The sequence below is a fragment of the Pongo pygmaeus genome, chromosome 13, assembly GCF_028885625.2.
Source record: "Pongo pygmaeus isolate AG05252 chromosome 13, NHGRI_mPonPyg2-v2.0_pri, whole genome shotgun sequence".
Lineage (NCBI taxonomy): Eukaryota > Metazoa > Chordata > Mammalia > Primates > Hominidae > Pongo > Pongo pygmaeus.
In genome coordinates, this window is record NC_072386.2 from 86,956,740 (window position 1) to 86,978,570 (window position 21,831).

Sequence of the window (21,831 nt, forward strand, 5' to 3'; positions counted from 1 at the left end):
TTAAATGTGCAAGACACACTACGCTGTAATAAAAGCCTGAGCAGCTGGGCGCCATGGCTCACGTCTGTAATCCCAGCACTTTGGGAGGCTGAGGCAGGTGGATCACTTGAGGTCAGGAGTTCGAGATCAGCCTGGCCAAAATGGTGAAACCCCGTCTCTACTAAAAATACAAAAATTAGCCAGGTGTGGTGGCACATGCCACCCACAAGTAGTAATCCCAGCTACTTGGGAGGATGAGGCAGGAGAATGGTTTGAACCTGGAAGACAAAGTTTGCAGTGAGCCGAGAAAACACTACTGCTCTCCAGCCTGGGCAACTCCATGTCAAAGGAAAAAAAAAAAAAAAAAAAAAAAAAGCCTGAGCACTCATACCTAAAAAGAATATGCCCCTTCAAGACATGTCAAAATTAACAATTAACTGTCATCAACAACAGGCTTTTTATTTGATTTTTTTTTCTTTGAGACAGAGTCTTGCTCTGTTGCCCAGGCTAGAGTGCAATGGCGCAATCTCAGCTCACTGCAACCTCCGCCTCCAAAGTTCAAGTGATTCTCCAGCCTCAGCCTCCCAAATAGCTGGGATTACAGGCACCCGCCACTGCGCCCAGCTAATTTTTGTATTTTTTAGTAGAGACACAGTTTCACCATCTTGGCCAGGCTGGTCTTGAACTCCTGACCTCATAATCTACCTGCCTCGGCCTCCCAAAGTCCTGGGATTACATGCATGAGCCACCGCGCCCGGCCTGAATTTTTAATAGTTTGGCTCACCAAAAAGTGTCAGTTAAAACACTCCCATTTCCCTTCATTTATTGTAGAAAAATTGGAAAATAAGATGATAAAAAAGAAAAAAAAACCCCAACTGTCCCACCAACCAGAACTTTTATTAGTATCATAGCATATTTTTCCTTTGTCTTATTTCTATGCATATATAGAAACTTACTCATCTATAAATACAGATGTATTGTAGGTATATAAATATTTACACATCTCTATATTTCTATACATATATAGTATACTTACACTTACAAAATTAGAGTCATACTTCAGAATTTTTTTTTTTCTTTTTTGAGACAGAGTCTCGCTCTGTCACCCAGGCTGGAGTACAGTGGTGCGATCGTGACTCACTGCAACCTCCGCCTCCCATGTTTAAGCGATTCTCCTGCCTCAGCCTCCCGTGTAGCTGGGACCACAGGTGCCTGCCACCACACCTGGCTAATTTTTGTCTTTTTAGTAGAGACGGGGTTTCACTATGTTGGCCAGGCTGGTCTCAAACTCCTGACCTCAAGTGGTCCACCCGCCTTGGCCTCCCAAAGTGCTGGGATTATAGGCGCGAGCCACCGCGCCCAGCCCATACTTCAGAATTGTTATGTGTGGCTCTTTTCACTTACTGCTTCGTGTACTAAACTGTATGACTCCCAATTCATTTGGCATAATGTAACAATCTTGAGCCCATTTCCTGTTTCTCACTGTTATAAATAACACTCTGCTATTGTTCCAATGTACCTAAATCTTTGACCTTTGGTCAGTATTTCTCTAATATTCTTCTCAAGAAGAATCAAACAGTAAAGAAATAGGAATATTTGGTACATTTCTAATGAAAAATTTTAAATCCTGGAATCATGAGTCAGTGCCTGACAGTCCTCCAATCCTCATGCCGGGGCACTGCTGTGTCCCCATGCGAGTGTTAGGTGTGCAGTAAGGTTGTACAAAACAAACAGTGAAGAGGAGACACGGCAGAGCTGAACGAGTCTTCAAAAGGCAAAGCACACAGAGCTCCCAGCTCTGCCAAGGTCTCTCGGGAGACTGGCTGCTTTGCACTGGGGACTAATTTCACACTGATAAGGCCCATAGGCCCAAAGCCTCAGATATACACAGCAGAGAAGCTGAAAAGAAGCAGGGCACACGTGCAGGACATTTTAAAGTCTGGTTCTGATTATCTTCAGGTCGCTCATGTCTATTAGAAGAGATCGTTTTTACCAGAAGGACAAAAACAGGACTGCATGGGCTGCCAACACCAGGCAACGATGAAAAGGTGCCCCCTTCTACTCCTGAGCCATCTATCCCCACTTCCACTCCTGGGCTATTTATTCTCTCTTCAAATGGGATCTGTTTTTAGAATACTTTAAAAATGACATGTCCACTTCATGAGAAATATCCAAAGACAACAGAGTCACCGACGTGGCCACAAAACACATTGGTTTCCTTGTGAAATTCTGCCTACACTTACTGAAGACAGTGATGACAGTGAAACAACTAGTGCCTCGGGTGTGGGCTGTGGCCAAGAGGACAAAGAGTCACTAGGTAGAGAAGGATCCTCAAACTCTCTAGTTATCTCATTTCTACCATCACATTCATTTGCAGCTAATTGTCCAGCAATGATGCTGTATCTGATATACACCTAGAAAAATGTCCTCCAAGTCCTGACAGCCAGCTTTGGAAATTCTTAATTTAAAACTTTCCCATATCATGACCCAGAGACCATACTTCCAGTGTTGAGAATTACTTCTAAAAAACAAAACAAAAGCCTACATTAAAATGGTCCAGATTTTCTTAGATAATGAACAAGGAATACACATTTGATGAATTTCCCATCACAGAGACTCTACTTTCTCCTAATTTCATGTCAATCTCCAGAGGTAGGGTCCAAATATTAAACTGGAAAACAAACGCTTGCAACCCCTTTTCAGAAGAGTAGGATTCTTTTCTCACCTTTTAACACTGCTTTTCCTTGAAGCAGATCTGGTGGTTCTTTTAGTAATGCCTGCACTGCCAGAAATGTTAGGTTCAGATGTTTTACAGCTCTGAACACTGGATTGAAGAATTACTCTGAAAATAGTTGGAAAAAAATAAGATTATGTTCACTGAAACCATTTGCAAATACTTGACAGAGGAAAGTATTTTTGCACTTTAGTGCAAATTATCTTGAGAATTGACAGGATTTTCCATCAACACATTTACCAAAAAAATCTGAAACACATTTTCACATCAAGGCCTTTTAAAATGAAGCATCTCGTTTCTCTTTGAAGGTTACACAAAGACAACCAGAGGGCTTTGCTCCTGGAAGGCGAATGACTTGGCATTTTAAGCAATTCCCACACCAAAGAAATCCACCAGCCAAAGAAATCTTTGTGCCCAACAAAAGTAAAAGTAGCTTCTCAGACTTTCAGTCATGAAACAAGACACCATTAAGAAGCTCAAATTCTAAAGAATAGGAACATAAATTTAGGAAATAACTATACAATATTCACTCTTCAAAGCTGTAAGTATGGGTAATAATCCACTAAATCAATACTAATTTTATATAACATTTCAAAATTTTAGAAAGTGTTTAAGCAAAATATGAGTTTTGCCTGGATTATAACACTTAATCTCCAAGTGCCACTAAAATGAAAGTGAAAACACTTAAATTTTGTAAAGCTTGCCTTAATTAAACTCTAAAAAGCTTGAGAAACTGGTGCGTATGAGAGTAGGCTGCCCAGGAGGAAGTACACGATGAATCAGAAAAGAACATCCTGAGATAAAGGCCACACGGAATGTCCTTTAAGAGGCAGATGGTCCTTTGTTTTTTTTTTTTTTTTATTTCCTCTTTAAATTGTCATAGGGAAAACAGCAGAAGACATCAAAAGATTTTATATGCAATTCTTTTTTTTTTTTTTGAGATGGAGTCTTGCTTTGTCGCCCAGGCTGGAGTGCAGTGGCGTGATCTCGACTCACTGCAACCTCTGCCTCCCAAGTTCAAGCAATCCTCCTGCCTCAGCCTCCTGAGTAGCTGGGACCACAGGCGCCCACCACCTCACCTGGCTAATTTTTGTATTTTTAGTAGAAATGAGGCTTTGCCATGTTGGCCAAGCTGGTCTCGAACTCCTGATCTCAGGTGATCCGCCCACCTCAGCCTCCCAAAGTGCTGGGATTATAGGTGTGAGCCACCACACCCGGCCCATATGCAATTCTTTTCTTCAAGAGATAATCAATGACAAACTAAACACATATACACACATTTATAGATATCAACTTTTAATTCTCTGAAAAACACTGACTTAACAAGCTTTCTTCTCTCCTATTCAAACATAAAGGTGAGAAAGCCAATAATAACTTATGAGAACCCAGCTCAAAAGAGTAAAAAGTTGAACCATTACAATTAGTGAGCATCCCACCTCACGGGCCTCAGCTACCACCATGCTGGCTAATATACCAAAGACAGGGCCTTAAAATAGGCTACAATTAATAAATTTCTACAACTTTAGCATGACCCAAACCAAAGCATATCCAACATTTAGTAAAATGCTAAACGTCTCATCACTAAAAAAGCAACAAGAGGCTGGGCGCGGTGGCTCACACCTGTAATCCCAGCACTTTGAGAGGCCGAGGCAGTTGGATCACGAGGTCAGGAGTTCAAGAGCAGCCTGGCCAAGATGGTGAAACCCCGTCTCTACTAAAAATACAAAAATTAGCTGGGTGTGGTGGCAGGTGCCTATAATCCCAGCTACTCAGGTGGCTGAGGCAGGAGAACTGCTTGAACCCGGGCGGCAGAGGTTGTAGTGAGCCGAGATCGTGCCACTGCACTCCAGCCTGGGCCAAAGAGCGAGACTCCATCTCAAAAAAAAAAAAAGCAACCACAGCATAACCTGGAGCTTGTCTGGGCCAGTGGTCCCAAGCCTTCTGGGGAGAAGGGGAGGGGCAGCTTTCCCCACTATTTCACTTTACTCATGCAGGATTTCAGAGGGCCCCATGAAACTAGCTTTCTGTCTCACAGAGGGACATGAATCCTGGATAAATCAGCCAATGTTTGGTTCAGAAATTCTCCTAGAGTGTGATCATCTGATATGTTGAATGTTCTAACAAAATAGAAAAAGGAGGTGGGTGCGGTGGCTTACACCTGTAATTCCAGCACTTTGGGAGACCAAGGCAGGAGGATCACTTGAGGCCAAAAGTTTGAGACCAGCCTGGGCATTTTAAGCAATTCCCACACCAAAGAAATCCACCAGCCAAACAAATCTTTGTGCCCAAAAGTAAAAGTAGCTTCTCAGATTTTCAGTCATGAAACAAGACACCATTAAGAAGCCCAAATTCTAAAATATAGTGAGATGTCCTCTCTATAAAATAATAATAATAATTAGCTGGGCGTTGTGGGGCGTGCCTTGGTTCCAGCTACTTGGGAGGTTGAGGTAGGAGGATCACTTGAGCCTGGGAGGTCAAGACTGCAGTGAGCCATGTTTGTGTCACCGATCTCCAGCCGGGTGATAGAGACTCTGTATTTAAAAAAAAAAAAAAGAAGAGTGTATATGCAACTTAATTGTATGATTAAAGGCAACTATTACCCTGGCTTGTGAATTCTACTTCTAAAAACAAAGAATTCTTTTTAAATTCTTTTTTTTCTTTTTTTTTTTTTAAGAGACAGGGTCTCACTCTGTTGCCCAGGCTGGAGTGCAGTGGCGCAATCATAGCAGCCTCAAATCCTAGGCTCAATTGATCCTCCTACCTCAGCCTCCAGAGTAGTTGGGACCACAGGTACATGCCACCACACCCAGCTAATTTTTTCATTTTTTATTTTGTAGAGATGGGGTCTCGCTATGTTGCCCAGGCTATTCTCAAAATTCTGGCCTCAGTGATTCTCTTGCCTCGACCTTCCAAAGTGTTGGGATTTATAGGCATGAGCCAGTCTGCCCATCCCTAAAAATTATTTGTTTATATAAAGTGAAAGGGAAATATTTATTCATCTCTGCTAAGAATTTGAATATAGAATTTTGCATAAAACCAAACCAAACAAAACAAACTGCTGCTGCTTCACTGCTACTTCTGAAGCCCAGGCCAGGGCACTCGTGCTGCCACTGTTCTCATCCGCTCCCCTCGGCCACTCCCTTACACACGGAGAAAACAAGACTCCTGTTGGCTTTTTTTTTGAAATACAACACCTAATTCTCAAATAATTTGAGGCCACGGTTGGCCAAAAGCACAGACAACAATCACACTGCAAAATAATTAATCTGAGAAAAAAATAAGAGCTGATACACTGCCTGCTTAGGAAATCTGAATCCTGATTTCTCAAATTAAAACTATGACTGAAGTGTTTAAATGCCATTCAAAACAAGACACTATTGCTAAATCCTGCAGTCATTCTCAGGCTGCTGGAAAACATCTTTTTAAAAGTATTTATTTCTCTATAAAATTAGTGTAAATTAAAGTGAACTAATATAATAATAATATTAAATAGCTAGTAATTTCTGTGGAACTTTAAAACCAAGAGAATGATAGAACTTGAGTGTATTTATCATACCAGGGAAGATTCCAGTTATTTGCACTGATAACACGGTATTTATCCTAACTGCAGGTTATGCACTGATGAAGTCCGGGTTGGGGGAGAACTCCACTGAGCTATCATGAGTGACAGTGCACACCACCTGACAGGCACCAGAGGGTGATGTGTTGCCTCTGTCACAGGGAACCCGGGCACTCGCGGCCTTCTGCCTTCCAACCCAGGCCAAGCATGGCTTTGCAGAGCAGTGCGCAGCAGATGTATTTTCTTCCTTCCCATCTCCCCTGACAAAATCCTCCGTCCTACCTACCTCTTGCCTATACTCTAGTTCACCTACTTCTCTGCAGCATCCTTGGAGCCTCGGTACTCTGGGTACTATATTCAGATATAGTAAAATCTGCAACCCAAGGAACAAGGCAAAGCCAAACACTAAAAAGCCAGGTCTCGAACATAAACGTCCAATTCTAAGAAAAAAATCCATCAGGGCAACTATGCACTATGTATACTGGCTGTCCACTCTGGACACCACAAGAGCGTGCACAAAGGTGACCCTGAGGCCCTGCAGGCTCCAGAGAAGACTTTCCCACTATCTCAGAGTCTGACTCAGAAGCCTGAAGTGTTGTTATGGCCTAATTCTCCAAGCATGCCGCATAACAAGAGCTTTTCACTGGAAACAATTTATCAGACGATGCCATGCCACCTGCGTCCACTGCCAGCAGAGGTGGGTGGTGATGACAGAGGATGGTGGAGCTCAGGAGTCACCGCCTTACAAATAAAACCCTTTTGAGAGAAAGACATGGGGGTGCTATAAAGATGATACTGATTAACACCACTGTAACTGTCACAAGCTTTTTGCTTCTGAAAATTCCAAATAATTAGTCAGGCTGAACTGAATACTCTGCTTGGGTCTAGATATACGATGGCAAACGTCATTACCAATAACAACAAAAGGTATAGTTTACATGGAATACTGAAAAGAAAAGAGCCTGATAGAGACCATGTTTAAACTTACCCTGGGAATGATCATTCAACCACAAAGTGCCTAAGTATTTTTTGCAACTGCTCCACCCATTCAGAACATCTTTGCCACTTGGAACAGTTTGAGAAGAATAACTCTATGTAGTGCATGATGCTCTTGAGTCAGAATATGTGGCAATCGTAGTTGACTAAGAGAAGTAAAGAAGAAAACACCCAAAAGGTTAATCTATCTCAGAAATACAGCAGGTCTGAATGCGCGACAATAAGCTTTTATTTGTAAGATATTCAAGAAAATGCCATAAATAGGAGCAAGTTAAGCAGGTTTTGCCTAATTCTGAAGAATGAAATCAGCTTGATTTTTAAATCTTTCTCAGCTATGTGAAAATACTCAATGAAACCACAAAGTACCAGAGTTGGTTGCAATGGAATTTTTCTTTGGAAGAGATCTTGCAAGGAACTTTTGCATTCTTTCATAACTTCCAAGTCCAAGAGGAGACAAGAGAAGAAATTCTTAAAATATGAGTTAAGGAAAAAGCTTCAGAGAAGGAAGAACGCAGCTCAGACACAGGAGGGTGGTGGTGGACCCCGTGACACGGACACACCCGCCTTCTGGGGGTCTTCAACATGCTGTTCCACAAGTGGGCCTCTTGCACATTCTTCTGCAGAAATAAAGCCTCTTCGCTGTTAAGGTCTTCATTTCAAAGATGAAAGATCTCAAGAGAATACAAATTTGCTGCTATTAGCCTATTAAAGGCATTCTGGCTATGTCCGGGCAAGGAGAAAAGCGGGAACAATGACCATCATATGGAAATGCACTAACTTAAACAGGCGACCTCCTACTTTCATTTAGCATCAAGTGCTACACACTGTACTTACTGTATTCCCTAAAGGGGAGGAGGAAAATGAGACAGAGCAGGAAATTCTGCACACTAAAGAGAGAAGACTTATGAGAGAGCTGCTGTATAATGGCAGATTTCGAGGCTACAAAATCACATATTTAATGAAAGTAGATCAGTGGGAAAAATGCTTCTTTGCTAGATTGGGAAGGACATACTCAAGATACAGAAAACTAGAGGGAAATTGTATAGCCAACTGACGAAAATAAAACCACCCCAATTATCCTAAGCTAACTACTTTTGATAGGGAAGAAAAACTGTTTCAGTAAAGAAAAACTGTTTCAGTGTCTTTATTTATCAACTGCTATTTTGAAATATCTGTTAAGGATAAGCATAACTTTAAAACAACATATGTTACTTTCAATATCCTTTCTATGAGAGGAACAGTGAAGCCCACCTTCCCTCCCCACCACCATCCCATTAATTGAAAAGATTCAGAAAAAGAACCTTTGAAAACAGGCAAACCAACAAAGCTAGGAGCTGACAAGGAGAAAAACATGCATTGTGGGAACCACACTAGGCACCAGAAGTAAGCAACGGCAGAGAAACAGAACGGGACACTTACAGCAGCTATCTGTCAGGGGGTCCTGATGGCTACTGTGTTCTGAAACCATCGAGACAGAATAGCAGGATGGGAAGAATGTAGTCACAAACAATCCACCAGATGACAACACTACACAGTGCAGAGGTCAGCACAGCTAGGGGACATCTGGAAAGGGGTGAAGGGGAAAGAACAGATGTTCAAATTGGGAAGCCAAAATAAATTACGCAATCATCAATCAATCAAGCCATATGTGAATTTTAGACACCCTAAAAGCCCAGCCAACAGCAACAGGGATACAAAGGGGCGGTCAACAAGGATGGAGTTTTGCCATTTTATGTTGAAGAAAAAAATGCTGTGTTTAAACAGGTTTCATACTTTGGGACTCAGTCACTAGTTAGATAACTACCCCATATTAATTTAACTTTATGATACTGAAATCAGTCACAGATAAATGATTGAGGTTCTTCAAAAAGCAGAAGATGTGCACACACAGAAAACTAAACCAAACCACAAGGGGCAAAGGAGGCAAAACCAGATAACCAAAAACAAACAAACAAACAAACAAACAAACAAAAACACAAAACCCCAGACTAGTTAACAAAATCACAGGAGGCACAATTAAAAATGAACGTAACACAGCAGAACTGATCTCACTTCAAGGGAGTTACTAACTCCTGAGCCATCCCAGGAAGCTAAGGGAATGGCACATTTTTATAATATGGTTCACATTTAACCCAGGGCAACACAAAATTAGCAAAATTTCACTTAGGTATGCATACTATAGACTTTTCTTAGTTGTTTTCCACACTCATTTTCCTCATACTAGTTGGCTTTCAGCTTGGTGTTTCTTTCTTATTTTTTATTTTTTAATTATTATAATTTTTTGAGATGGAGTCTTGCTCTGTCACACAGCCCAGAGTGCAATGGCGTGATTTTGGCTCACTGCAACCTCTGCCTCCCAGGTTCAAGCAATTCTCCCACTGCAGCCTCCTGAGTAGTTGGGATTAGAGGCGCACATCACCACACCCGGCTAAGTACTGTATTTTTAATACAGGGTTTCACCACGTTGGCCAGGCTGGTCTCAAACTCCTGATCTCAGGTGATCCGCCTGCCTCAGCATCCCAAAATGCTGGGATTACAGGCGTGAGCCACCGCACCTGAGCTCTATTTTATTATTTATTTATTTAATTTTTTTTGAGATGGAGTTTTACTCTTGTCGCCCAGGCTGGAGTGCAGTGGTGTGATCTTGGCTCACTGCAACCTCCGCCTCCCGGGTTCAAGCAATTCTCCTGCCTCAGCCTCCCAAGCAACTGGGATTACAGGCATGTGCCACCATGCCCAGTTGATTTTGCATTTTTAGTACAGACGGGGTTTCTCCATGTTGGTTAGGCTGGTCTCAGACTCCCGACCTCACCCTGCCTTTTTTTCATTTTTAAGAAACGGGTTGGCCGGGTGCAGTGGCTCATGCCTGTAATCCCAGCACTTTGGGAGGCTGAGGCAGGTGGATCACCTGAGGTCAGGAGTTCGAGACCAGCCTGGCCAACATGGTGAAACTCTGTCTCTACTAAAAAAACACAAAAATTAGCTGGACGTGGTGGCATATGCCTGTAATCCCAGCTACTCGGGAAGCTGGGGCAGGGAGAATTGCTTGAGCTCGGGAGGCGGAGGTTGCAGTGAGCCGAGATCATGCCACTGCACTCCAGCCTGGCCGACAGAGCGAGACTCTGTCTCGAAAAATAAAAAATAAAAAAAAAAAAAAAAAGGCCGGGCGCGGTGGCTCACACCTGTAATCCCAGCACTTTGGGAGGCCGAGGCGGGCGGATCACGAGGTCAGGAGATCAAGACCATCCTGGCTAACATGGTGAAACCCCGTCTCTACTAAAAATACAAAAAATTAGCCGGGTATGGTGGCAGGCGCCTGTAGTCCCAGCTACTCGGGAGGCTGAGGCAGGAGAATGGCGTGAACCCGGGAGGCGGAGCTTGCAGTGAGCTGAGATTGCACCACTGCACTCTAGCCTGGGCGACAGAGCAAGACTCCATCTCAAAAAAAAAAGAAGAAAGAAAAACAGGGGTCTTGCTCTGTCGCCCAGGCTGGAGTGCAGTGGTGTTATCATAGTTCACTGTAACCTCCAACTCCTAGGCACAAGCAATCCTCCCACATCAGCCTCCTGAGTAGCAGCTGAGACTACCTGTCCATGCCACCATGCCCAGTTTTTTTTTTTTTTTTTAATTTTTTTTGTAGAGACAGAATCTCACTATGTTGGCCAGGCTGGTCTCGAACTCTTGGGCTCAAGTGATCCTGCTGCCTTGAACTCCCAAAGCACTGGGATTACAGGCATGAGCCACTGTGTCCAGCCTCAGCTTGGTGTTTCTTAATCCATTGGTCTGGGTTCTAGCAGCAAGGAAGGAAACCTCCTCCCATTTGGAAGGGCAGAAGCTCCTTCCAATGACTACACTTCCAAATGGTCACTTGGATAAATCTGTGACCAAATATTAAAGCCTCTACTGAGCATCTGCTGTGTGCAGAGTACTGCTGATCAATTTGGAAATGACTGATTTGGCTTATCATGTCATTTTTATTGTTGATCTCATCACTGTCATCATTAAAAATTACATGTCAGGCCGGGCGCAGTGGCTCACATCTGTAATCCCAGCACTTTAGGAGGCTGAGGCGGGCAGAACACGAGGTCAACGTTCGAGACCAGCCTGGCCAACATGGTGAAACCCCATCTCTACTAAAAATACAAAAATTAGCGAGGCGTGGTGGCGTGTGCCTGTATTCCCAGCTACTCAGGAGGCTGAGGCAGGAGAATCACTTGAACCCAGAAGGTGGAGGTTGCAGTGAGCCAAGATTACGCCACCATACTCCAGCCTGGGTGACAAAGCAAGACTGTCTCGGGGAAAAAAAAAATTACATGCCAGGCATCCTATATTGTGGAAAGGGATTAGACTAAAGGGTGAACTTGAAATACAGCCTAACCTTACCCCACAAGTTATACCCACACCATCTTATTTAATCTTCCCACAAAAAAACAAGCTACTAATATATATAAAGATCACAGGGGTGAATATTTACATGGAATGAATAAATGGCCTGGGAGCCCTAGAGAACTCTCTACCGATCCCAGCCTTCACTTTCAGTTCCTTAAAGGCAGAATGGCCTGAATGTCCAAGTGTCAGCGTTATAGACGGTTACTTTTTCCTCTAGTAAACCTCATGGCTTAAGAATTATTTTCCGGCCGGGCGCAGTGGTTCACACCTGTAATCCCAGCACTTTGGGAGGCCAAGGTGGACAGATCATGAGGTCAGGAGATCGAGACCATCCTGGCTAACACAGTGAAACCCTGTCTCTACTAAAAATAGAAAAATTTAGCTGGGAGTGGTTGTGGGCGCCTGTATTCCCAGCTACTCGGGAGGCTGAGGCAGGAGAATGGCATGATCCCAGGAGGCAGAGCTTGCAGTGAGCCGAGATCGCGCCACTTTACTCCAGCCTGGGCGACAGAGCAAGACTCTGTCTCAAAATAAAAAATAAAAAATAAAAAAAGAATTATTTTCCATTGCTAACAGATACACCCATCTCCAAACCTACCAAAACCATCAGTATGCAGAACGACAGGCCTCATGGCTCAAGTTATGAAATCTACCAAATCCATTTTAGCACAGACAATATACTTGTCATCACGTCCTGAAGATCAGCTCAATGTCATGGTGCCACATGGTTTACTGTCATCATTGTAGTCAGGATCAGACAGGCTGAGCAAATGGCCATTTTATAATCAATAAAAACTTAAACTCTCCCCCAAAACTGACCATTTATAAGAGAAACCGGCCAGGCGCCGGTGGCTCATGCCTGTAATCCTAGCACTTTGGGAGGCTGAGACGGGTGTACCACTTGAGGTCAGGATTTCGAGACCAGCCTGGTCAACATGGTGAAACCTTGTCTCTACTAAAAATACAAAAAATTAGCTCGGTGTGGTGCTGCGTAATCTCAGATACTCTGGAGGCTCAGGCAGCAGAATCACTTGAACCCGGGAGGCGGAGGTTGCAGTGAGCCGAGGGCACACCACTGCACTCCAGCCTGGCCAACAGAGCAAGACTCTTGTCTTAAAAAAAAAAAAAAGAGAAACCAATCATTGGAATAATATTTTATGTACTATAACTTTCTCCTAAGAATCACTAGTACTTGTGTATTTCTCACTAACTTTCCTTCTTGCATGTACTGTATTTTCATAACGCTAAGTGCCAATGCTAAAGCAAAATAACTTGCTCACAGAAATTAATGAGTCAAACTGGGATGAAGAAATTGATTTTGTAGTTTTCAACCCAAGCCATTGCTGAGAACAGTCCCTCAGGGACTTCTATTCCTAAAATAACAACAAAGACACAAGAGGGAAAGAAAGAAAACCTTCAATTGATCTTTTCTAGGGCCAAAAAACTGCAAATAATAGCAGAGAGGGTTTGAAAAAGCAGAGACGGGGATAAGCAAAATGTTGTAAGGGAGGAGGAAGATTTGCTGAGACTCATCAAAAATCCCCTGGGGTCTATACACATAACTCAGAGCTTAGAAAAACTAGCATTTCACTTTCTTCTTTAAAAGTGTGGCCTAAAACTTTGTTATTTGTGTTATGTGGGGCTACTTATATATATTGTTTTTGGGATATTACCCAAAGGAATCCTGAGCTACCTCTTTGTTTTTTAACTTTTACCATTGTACTTGATTTTACTTATTTATTTAGACAGGGTCTCACTCTGTCACCCAGGCTGGATGCAGTGATCGTGGCTCAACGCAGCCTCAGACTCGGGCTCAAGTGGTTCTCTCGCCTCAGCCTCCCGCATAGCCTGGTCTACAGGTGTGCACAACCACACCCAGCTAGATTTGAACTCATGTTAATGAGAGTAGCAGATTCAGAGGGTGACTAAAGGAAATTTCCTATTTAACAAAAACTTTTGACTAAGCAGGATTTGTATCCCCCGACTCTCAACTTGACTTTTGAATAACAGGCAACAAAATATTAAAACATAAACTGATGATGCTGATTTTGAAAAACAAAACAAAAAAATCCCAGACACAGCTAAAATCAACCCACAAAAGCATCAGTTTCCTAGGGCTTGCAATTCAATGTGTGGTCCCTGGACCAGCAGCCTCGGCTAGAAATGTGAAATCTTGGGCCCTACCCCCACCCCACCAATCATAACCCATATTTCAACAAGCGCCCGGGTGCCTCCTGCACACTGAAGTCTGAGAAGCACTGCTCGAGGGTGCTGCCTGCCTCCTCCACCACATCCAGAATTAGTATCTGGATGATTACCTGGAGCCACCATAATACTTCCAAAGAAAAACCATTAAGGCCTTAGGTGAAGATTTTTAATAAGGAAATTAAAAACAAAATGGCATTTGGAGTTAAGTAAATTATACAAAGGCACTATTTTTGTTTGTTTGTTTGTTTGTTTTGAGATAGAGTCTCATTCTGTCACCCAGGCTGGAGTGCAATGGTGCGATCTCGGCTCAATGCAATCTCCACTTCCTGGGTTCAAGCGATCCTCCTGCCTCAGCCTCCCGAGTAGCTGGGATCCTATAATGCCTACAGCACCCACCATCATGCCCGGCTAATTTTTGTATTTTTGTAGAGACGGAGTTTCACCATGTTGGCCAGGCTGGTCTTGAACTCCTGACCTCAGGTGATCTGCCCACCTTGGCCTCCCAAAGTGCTGGGATTACAGGCATGAGCCACCACGCCTGGCCAAAAGGCACCATTTTTAAAGCAGTATAGTTGACTGAAGTACCACTAAGCTGCAAAAGAAATGCTTAATAAACGCCTATAATCAAAATGGATGCCCTACATTCATTCACATAACACTGCATATTGTAAAACTCAATTCTTTGCCCTGAGTCTTTTAAGAAGAACCTCCCAGGGGAGCAACCCATAATGACACATGCCTCAGGTGTAATTCTACTTCAGAATTTTTATGACGAGGTACTAGTGAGGAATTACTTTTAATTAAAAAGAAAACCTGTTCTCTACCAATATAAATGGTTTATTATATCATACTTCCTTACCATATTACAAGATGCTTACTGAATAAATGATCTATGTCCATCACACTCCCTCCCCGCAAAAAAGAAGGTTGGAAATCTGGTGCCCCACAATGAAAAAGGAAGTAACTAGAAGGAAGAAATCCAATGGCAACAAGTGGGAGCATTTACTAAAGAACAGCCTACAAAAAATACCATGGTCATGTACTTTGCTTCTGCATATTTTTCTAACAATCTTGGATGCTCCATCAGGTTGAATCCCAACTAACACACATTCACAAGAATGTACACATGGACATACATACACTCAGTAACTACAACATTTCCTATTCTCAGGCTAAATCTTCCTCTGTAATTAGAAAATCATTCCCCAAAGAAACAAACTTCCTCTATAATTAGAAAATCATTCTCCAAAGAAACAAACAAAAAACCCAAAATATAGTTTAGACCAGTTCATTGTTGCACCAAAACAACATAATGTCATTAAGCCATCATGTCATGCTTATCAAAACAAATGACCTGCAACATGGAGAATGTAAAGAAATACACCACTTTAGTAACTATGGACAAGTCTGGCATCCTGGGCTTTACATCTGGTGTCGCACTCCTGAGGATGCCCCATGCTGACTATTCATGGAGAAAAAGTATCCCTGATGTCGCCTTCCCACCCATAAAGGCTCATGAGGACCAAGGTAAACAAGGAGCGGCTGAGAGCTTCCAAGGCCAGCACCCCTAGGTTTTAAATAACATAGGCAAGCATTTCAAAGTGGCATCATGGGCTTGCAACTATAGAGAAAAATGTACAGGAAAAACCCTCAACAAGGACCCCACACCCATATGAAGAAACATCAACCACAACAAAGGAACCCAGACTCACGTGAGAGGAATAGCGTTTGTTTTGGATTGTCTTCTGCTTTTCAAGGCCCGAAGTCTATCACCTTGTGTCACTCCATTGATTTCGTCATCATCACTGTACTGTGTAAGTAAAAAAACTGAGCTAATGATTTAAGTTGCACTTATTAATGCAGTACAGCAGAGCAGCAATTTATCCACATGAACATAGACAGTCCAAGTTTCTGCGAGCTCTAAAATATTTTTCCCTTTCACAATCAAGCTTCAGGTGACATTTTAAGACAGCCAAAGTTGACTTTCAGAGACAACCCAGCAGCACTCTTGTTAGAAAACACATCAACAGTGAAAAGGGTTAATGGGCTTTCAAGTTTGAAAACGCTCTTTTTAAAATCTCTCAGTGTACTTACTACCACTTAATGTAGTACTGCTACCCCCTAAGCCTTTGATTTGTTAAAAGCTCTCCATTTGAGAATGATTGCTTTCCTAAATCAGCTGTTGTGAAATGGCAAAAAGGGGTGAGGGGCAGGGGTAGATCTGGCTGAAGAGCTCACTTCACAGCCTTTTATGCACCTGCTGAGTGAGTAAAACATAGTTTTATGGACACACAACCTTGTTTCCACTATTTTGGGTAAAAAGTGCCTAGAGAGGGTTATAAATATAAAAAACTGACAATCATCCAAGAGCTGCTTTATTATTTTACCTACGGTTTTCTCCATACCCTGACAGGGTCTCAATAGCAGTTAAAGCAGTAACAACATCGCAACAAAAATGGCTTGATTACCGGTTCGGGTTCTTGCTGATCTTGATTCTCGACCCCATTTATGGAAATGTCATCAACGCCAGAGAGAAGTTTGGAGAAGGCTGCTCTGTGTTGTCCATTCTCCTGACCCTTTAACTTCTGACGAAAATAGTCTCCTTCCAGCCAGAGGTTTGTTTGCTTCCTAGAGCATTTAAATAAAATCAAAAGAGCTTTCCAGAAAGATACATGAACAACTTCTTCCTACCAGACTATCTGTTGTTATTGGAAACTAAAGGAAATTCCACTCCCAATCAGATTCCAACCGCACGTGTTCCCTGGGAACTACAGACGTAGGCTACTACTTACATCACCAAAAACTGCTGCTGAGGCCCAATCACCGAGCCAGGTCTGCAGATCCTGACCCACGCAATGGTCTCGGCTGCTGTCATCCTGTAATGCTTCATGATGTAGCAGGCTATCAGAGTGCCCGTGCGACCAAGGCCAGCTAGGAAAAGAAAGAAGCACAGAAATGAAACTTGGGCTGATGTACTCCAGGATTTTGTTGGGCAGGCAGAATTTTTTTAAAAGGCTTCTCATGACTCTGCTTCTTTCAATAGTGGTTCTCAAGGCTGGTTACACTCTGGAATCACCTAGAGAGGTTTTTAAATACTGATGCCCGGTCTCACATCCAGAATGTATTTATTATTTGTTTCATTTATTTATTTATTTTTGAGACGGAGTCTCGCTCTGTCGCCCAGCAGGGTGGAGTGCAATGATGCGATCTCAGCTCACTGCAACCTTCACCTCCCAGGCTCAAGCAATTCTCCTACCTCAGCCTCCCGAGTAGCTGGGATTTACAGCCATGTGCCACCACTCCCGGCTAATGTCTGTATTTTCAGTAGAGACGGGGCTTCACCATGTTGGCGAAGCTGGTCTCAAACTCACCTCACCTCAGGTGATCCGCCTGCCTTGGCCTCCTAAAATGCTGGTATTATATACTTGGGCCACCATGCCTGGCCTTATGCCAAGAATTTAGATTTAACTGGTATGCAGCATAGCTTGGACACAGAGATTCCTAAAATCTTCCAGATGATTCTATGTGTAGCCGAGGTGGAGAATCACTTTCTGAGCAATGATTCTCAGTAAGTGCAGTATCTTCTGCCCTGGGCATTTTAGAAAAATGGTACCACCATCTTTGCAAAAACAAAGGCTTGTAATTTTGCACTTACTCCCACATCCAGTTATATTTTCTGGTCTGTTATACCCGTTTTCACTCAGATTTTTTTAAACCTCTATTGGTGCTGGCCTGTCTTATCTAGACTATTATCATTACCTCCAGTGATGGTTAATTTTATGTGTCAATCTGGAATGAATCTTTGGAGATTAACATTTAAGTTGGTGAGCTTTCAGTAAGCACAGTTCCCTCCATAATGTGGATGGGCCCCATCCAATTAGCTGAAAACCTGGGCAGAACAAAAACCCTGACTTTCCTGAGCAAGAGACTGCCTTTGGCTTTCATCTGCACCATCAGCTCTCCCATGTTTCCAGGCTGCTGGCCCACACTGCATATTTTGGACTCACCAGAATCCATACTTGCCTGAGCCAATTCCTTTTAATAAATCTCCTACATATAAAAAAAATCCTACTGGTTGTTTTTCTGGAGAACCCTCAATACAGATTTGGATCATGAGATGGGGGTCACTGTAACAACTACATAGAAATGGAGAAGTGGCTTTGTGAGAGACAACCTTGGATATTTAGCAGAGGAAATTTGTAAGGAAAGTGTTGAAGATACAACCTGGTTTCTCCTTACTGGTTACTGTAAAATGCAAAAGGAAAAAGACGAATTAAAGAAGAAATTGTTAAGCAACAGGGAATCAGGAACTAGAGTCAGAAAATTCTCAGGCTATCCATATTGCAAAAATAAGAGTGTTACAGAGAGAAAAATCAAGGGTGTGGCTGGGCACTCCCCCTCTAAAGAGATTACCTAGACTTAATCAGCCATCTCAGCAGAAGCAAGGACAAGAGATGGGATTATACCAGCAGAGACATTGCAGCTTGCACTAAAGGGGATGGACATGGAATAAAATAAAGTAAGGCTTTTGGACTTCTGACAGCAGAGCTACCTGGATGCAAACATTCTTTGTCCTTCAAGAAAAGGAAGGATGATCCCAAGGGCAATTTAGAGACCCCCAGTGCTGCCACTGCCACCAAGACACAGAGTATATAAGCTCAGGGCAGGCCTGCCTACTCCTTGATTTCACAGGGTAGGGCCACCTCTATTAGTTACAGCAAACCCAACTGCCTCTGACCACAGCCCTCAGGGGCAAAGCCACCACCCTAGAGGGCCTGGAGGGCAGAGCATGGAGCCAAAGAGGATGATTCTCTAGCCTTAAGATGTAATGGGATTTGCCTGGCTAGGTTTTGGACTTGCTTAGAAGCTCTTTCTTCTGGTTTCTCCCTTTTGGAATGGGAATGTCTATCTCGTGCCTGTACCATCCCATCACAGCTGGGAGGAATTATGCCTCAGGATGGATCATACCTCAAGTCTCCCCTATACTTGAGTTGGATGCCATTTAGATGAGACTCTGAACTTGGAGTTGATGCCGGAATGAATTGAGATGTTCAGAGCTGTTGAGATGGGGTGAATGTATTTTTGAAGTGAAGGGACATAAATTTGAGGGGGCCCAGAGGGCAGAATATAATGAACTGAATTGTGTCCCCTCTAACCCAAATCCATATATTGTTCTAACTCCCAATACAACTGTATTTGCAGATAAGGCCTTTACGGAAATAAATAAGGTCACAGAGTGTGGCCCTAATCCAATAGGACTGATGTACTTCTAAGAAAAGAAAGAGATAGGCTGAGTGCAGCGGCTCATGCCTGTAATCCCAGCACTTTGGGAGGCCGAGGCAGGCAGATCATGACGTCAGGAAATTGAGACCATCCTGTCTAACACAGTGAAACCCTGTCTCTACTAAAAAATACAAAAAATTAGCCGGGTGTGGTGGCAGGCACCTGTAGTCCCAGCTACTCGGGAGGCTGAGGCAGGAGAATGGCGTGAACCCAGGAGGCTGAGCTTGCAGTGAGCTGAGATCGCACCAGTTTACTCCAGCCTGGGAGACAGAGCGAGACTCCGTCTCAAAAAAATAAAAGAAAGACGGCAGGAGTTAAGTGCAAACCATGAGAAGACTCAGAGATGACAGCCATCTGCACTGCAAGCCGAGGAGAGAGGCCTCCCCAGAAAACAGCCCTGCCAGTGCCTTGACCTTGGACTTCTAGCCTCCAGAACTGTGAGAGAATTAACTTCTGTTGTTTAAGCCACCCAGTTGGTGATATGCCCCAGCAGATTAACATACCTCTTAATGAATCTCAATTTTCACTGTACAGCCCAATTTTCATACTGTCATCATTTTTCTTCCCTAAACAAAGATGCAATCAAATAAGATCCTCTCTAGGCTTTTAATTGGTCATCATTCTATTTCAGGGTATCTCAACCTCAGCAGTACTAACATTTGAGGCTGGATGATTATTTATAGTGAGGAGCTGTCCTGTGCGCTGTAGGATGTTTAGCAGCATCCCTGATCTCTACCCACCAGATGCCTGTAGTACCCAACCCCCAAAAAAGGTCTCTGCAGGTTGCCAAATGTCGGGTGTGTGATGGGGTTGGGGTGCAAAAGGACCTTGCTGAAGAATTACTTCAACTGCTTTTTATAATTAAAAAATGAAATAAGCGATGCTGGCTTTTGTTTTAATTATGTTTAAAAATTGGAGTAAAATATACATAAAATTTACCATTTTTCTTCATGCATCATTTTCCTGATTTCATTTAGTTGTCTGAATTCTCTTTTAGCTCACTGAACATGTTTAAGACAGTTATTTTAAATTCTGTATTGGGGCCGGGTGCGGTGGCTCACGCCTGTAATCCCAGCACTTTGGGAGGCCGAGGCGGGTGGATCACGAGAGATCGAGACCATCCTGGCTAACACAGTGAAACCCCATCTCTACTAAAAATACAAAAAATTAGCCGGGCATGGTGGCGGGCGCCTGTAGTCCCAGCTACTGGGGAGGCTGAGGCAGGAGAATGGCGTGAACCTGGGAGGCAGAGGTTGCAGTGAGCCGAGATCGCGCCACTGCACTCCAGCCTGGGCGACAGAGCAAGACTCCGTCTCAAAAACAAAAATAAAAACAAAAAAATTCGGTATTGGTTAATTCAGAAACTTATATTTCCTTAGTGTCAGTTTCTGAATATCATTTTAACCACTTTTCATGTGTACAGCTCAGTAGCATTAAGTACATTAACATTGTTGTACAAACATTACCACCATCCATCTTCAGAACATATTTCATCTTGCAAAACAGAAACTCTGGACCCATTTTTTTCTTTTTTTTTTTTGAGACGGAGTCTTGCTCTGTCGCCCAGGCTGGAGTGCAATGCGCAATCTCGGCTCACTGCAAGCTCCACCTCCCAGGTTCACGCCATTCTCCTGCCTCAGACTCCCGAGTAACTGGGACTACAGGCGCCCACCACCACGCCCGGCTAATTTTTTGTATTTTTAGTAGAGATGGGGTTTCACCGTGTTAGCCAGGATGGTCTTGATCTCCTGACCTCGTAATCCACCCACCTCGGCCTCCCAAAGCGCTGGGATTACAGGCGTGAGCCACCGTGCCCGGCCAACTCTGGACCCATTAAACAATAATTACCAATCCCTGCCTCCCCTCAAGCCCTGGCAACCACCAATCTACTTTCTCTTACCCCAAGTATCTCATACAACTGGATTCATACACTATCTGTCCTTTTCTGACTGGCAAACCTAAATTTGTCTAATATCTTTAAGGTTCATCCATGCGGCAGTACATGTGTCAGAATTTTCTTCATTTCTAAAGATGCATAATATTCTGTTGTATGATATAGTACATTTTCTTTAGCTATTTCTTTAGCCTTCCTCTGATGGAAACGTGGATTGCTTCCACCTTTTGGCTATTCAGAGTAATGCTGCTGGCCGGGCGTGGTGGCTCACATCTGTAATCTCAGAACTTTGGGAGGCCAAGGCGGGCGGACTACTTGAAGCCAACAGTTCAAGACCAGCCTGGCCAACATGGCGAAACCCTGTTTCTACTAAAAATACAAAAATTAGCTGGATGTCATGGAGCGTGCCTGTCATCCCAGCTACTCTGGAGGCTGAGGCAGGAGAATCACTTGAACCCAGGCGGCAGAGGTTGCAGTGAGCTGAGATTGCACCACTGCACTCTAGTCTGGGAAGCAGAGTGAAAGCCATCTCAAAAAAAAAAAAAAGAAGAAGAAGAAAAAGAAGAATGCTGCTGCTATAACATGGGTGTAAAAATATCTGTTCATATCCCTGCTGTCAATTGTTTCTCAGCACATAACCAGAGATGGAACTGCTGAATGACATTAATTTTTTCAGGAACTGCCACACCATTTTCCATAGCAGCTGCATTGTTTTATATTCCCACTAGCAGTACACAAGGCTTCTAATTTCTCCACAACTCCACACTTGTAATTTTCTGGTGGTGATGT

General features: G+C 43.2%; 1 protein-coding gene across 21 annotated transcripts in view; it reads right to left on the bottom strand.

Annotated features, from left to right (window-relative positions):
- Positions 1-21,831, bottom strand: part of CDC14B (cell division cycle 14B) — a 130,586-nt gene that overhangs the window by 14,747 nt on the left and 94,008 nt on the right. For 6 of the 21 annotated variants that reach the window (XM_054502910.2, XM_063649727.1, XM_054502913.2 and 3 more), the window contains exons 10-13: positions 16,658-16,796; positions 16,334-16,493; positions 15,578-15,675; positions 2,705-2,821 (exon numbers count right to left, since the gene is read on the bottom strand). In XM_054502910.2, the coding sequence (XP_054358885.1) occupies positions 2,705-2,821; positions 15,578-15,675; positions 16,334-16,493; positions 16,658-16,796 (514 nt within the window). Of the gene's footprint in view, positions 1-2,704; positions 2,822-4,588; positions 5,245-7,260; positions 7,415-7,479; positions 7,940-8,687; positions 8,832-15,577; positions 15,676-16,333; positions 16,494-16,657; positions 16,797-19,651; positions 19,715-21,831 lie in introns of those variants that run through there. The other 15 variants (XM_054502912.2, XM_054502914.2, XM_063649722.1 and 12 more) reach the window with 7 other exon arrangements.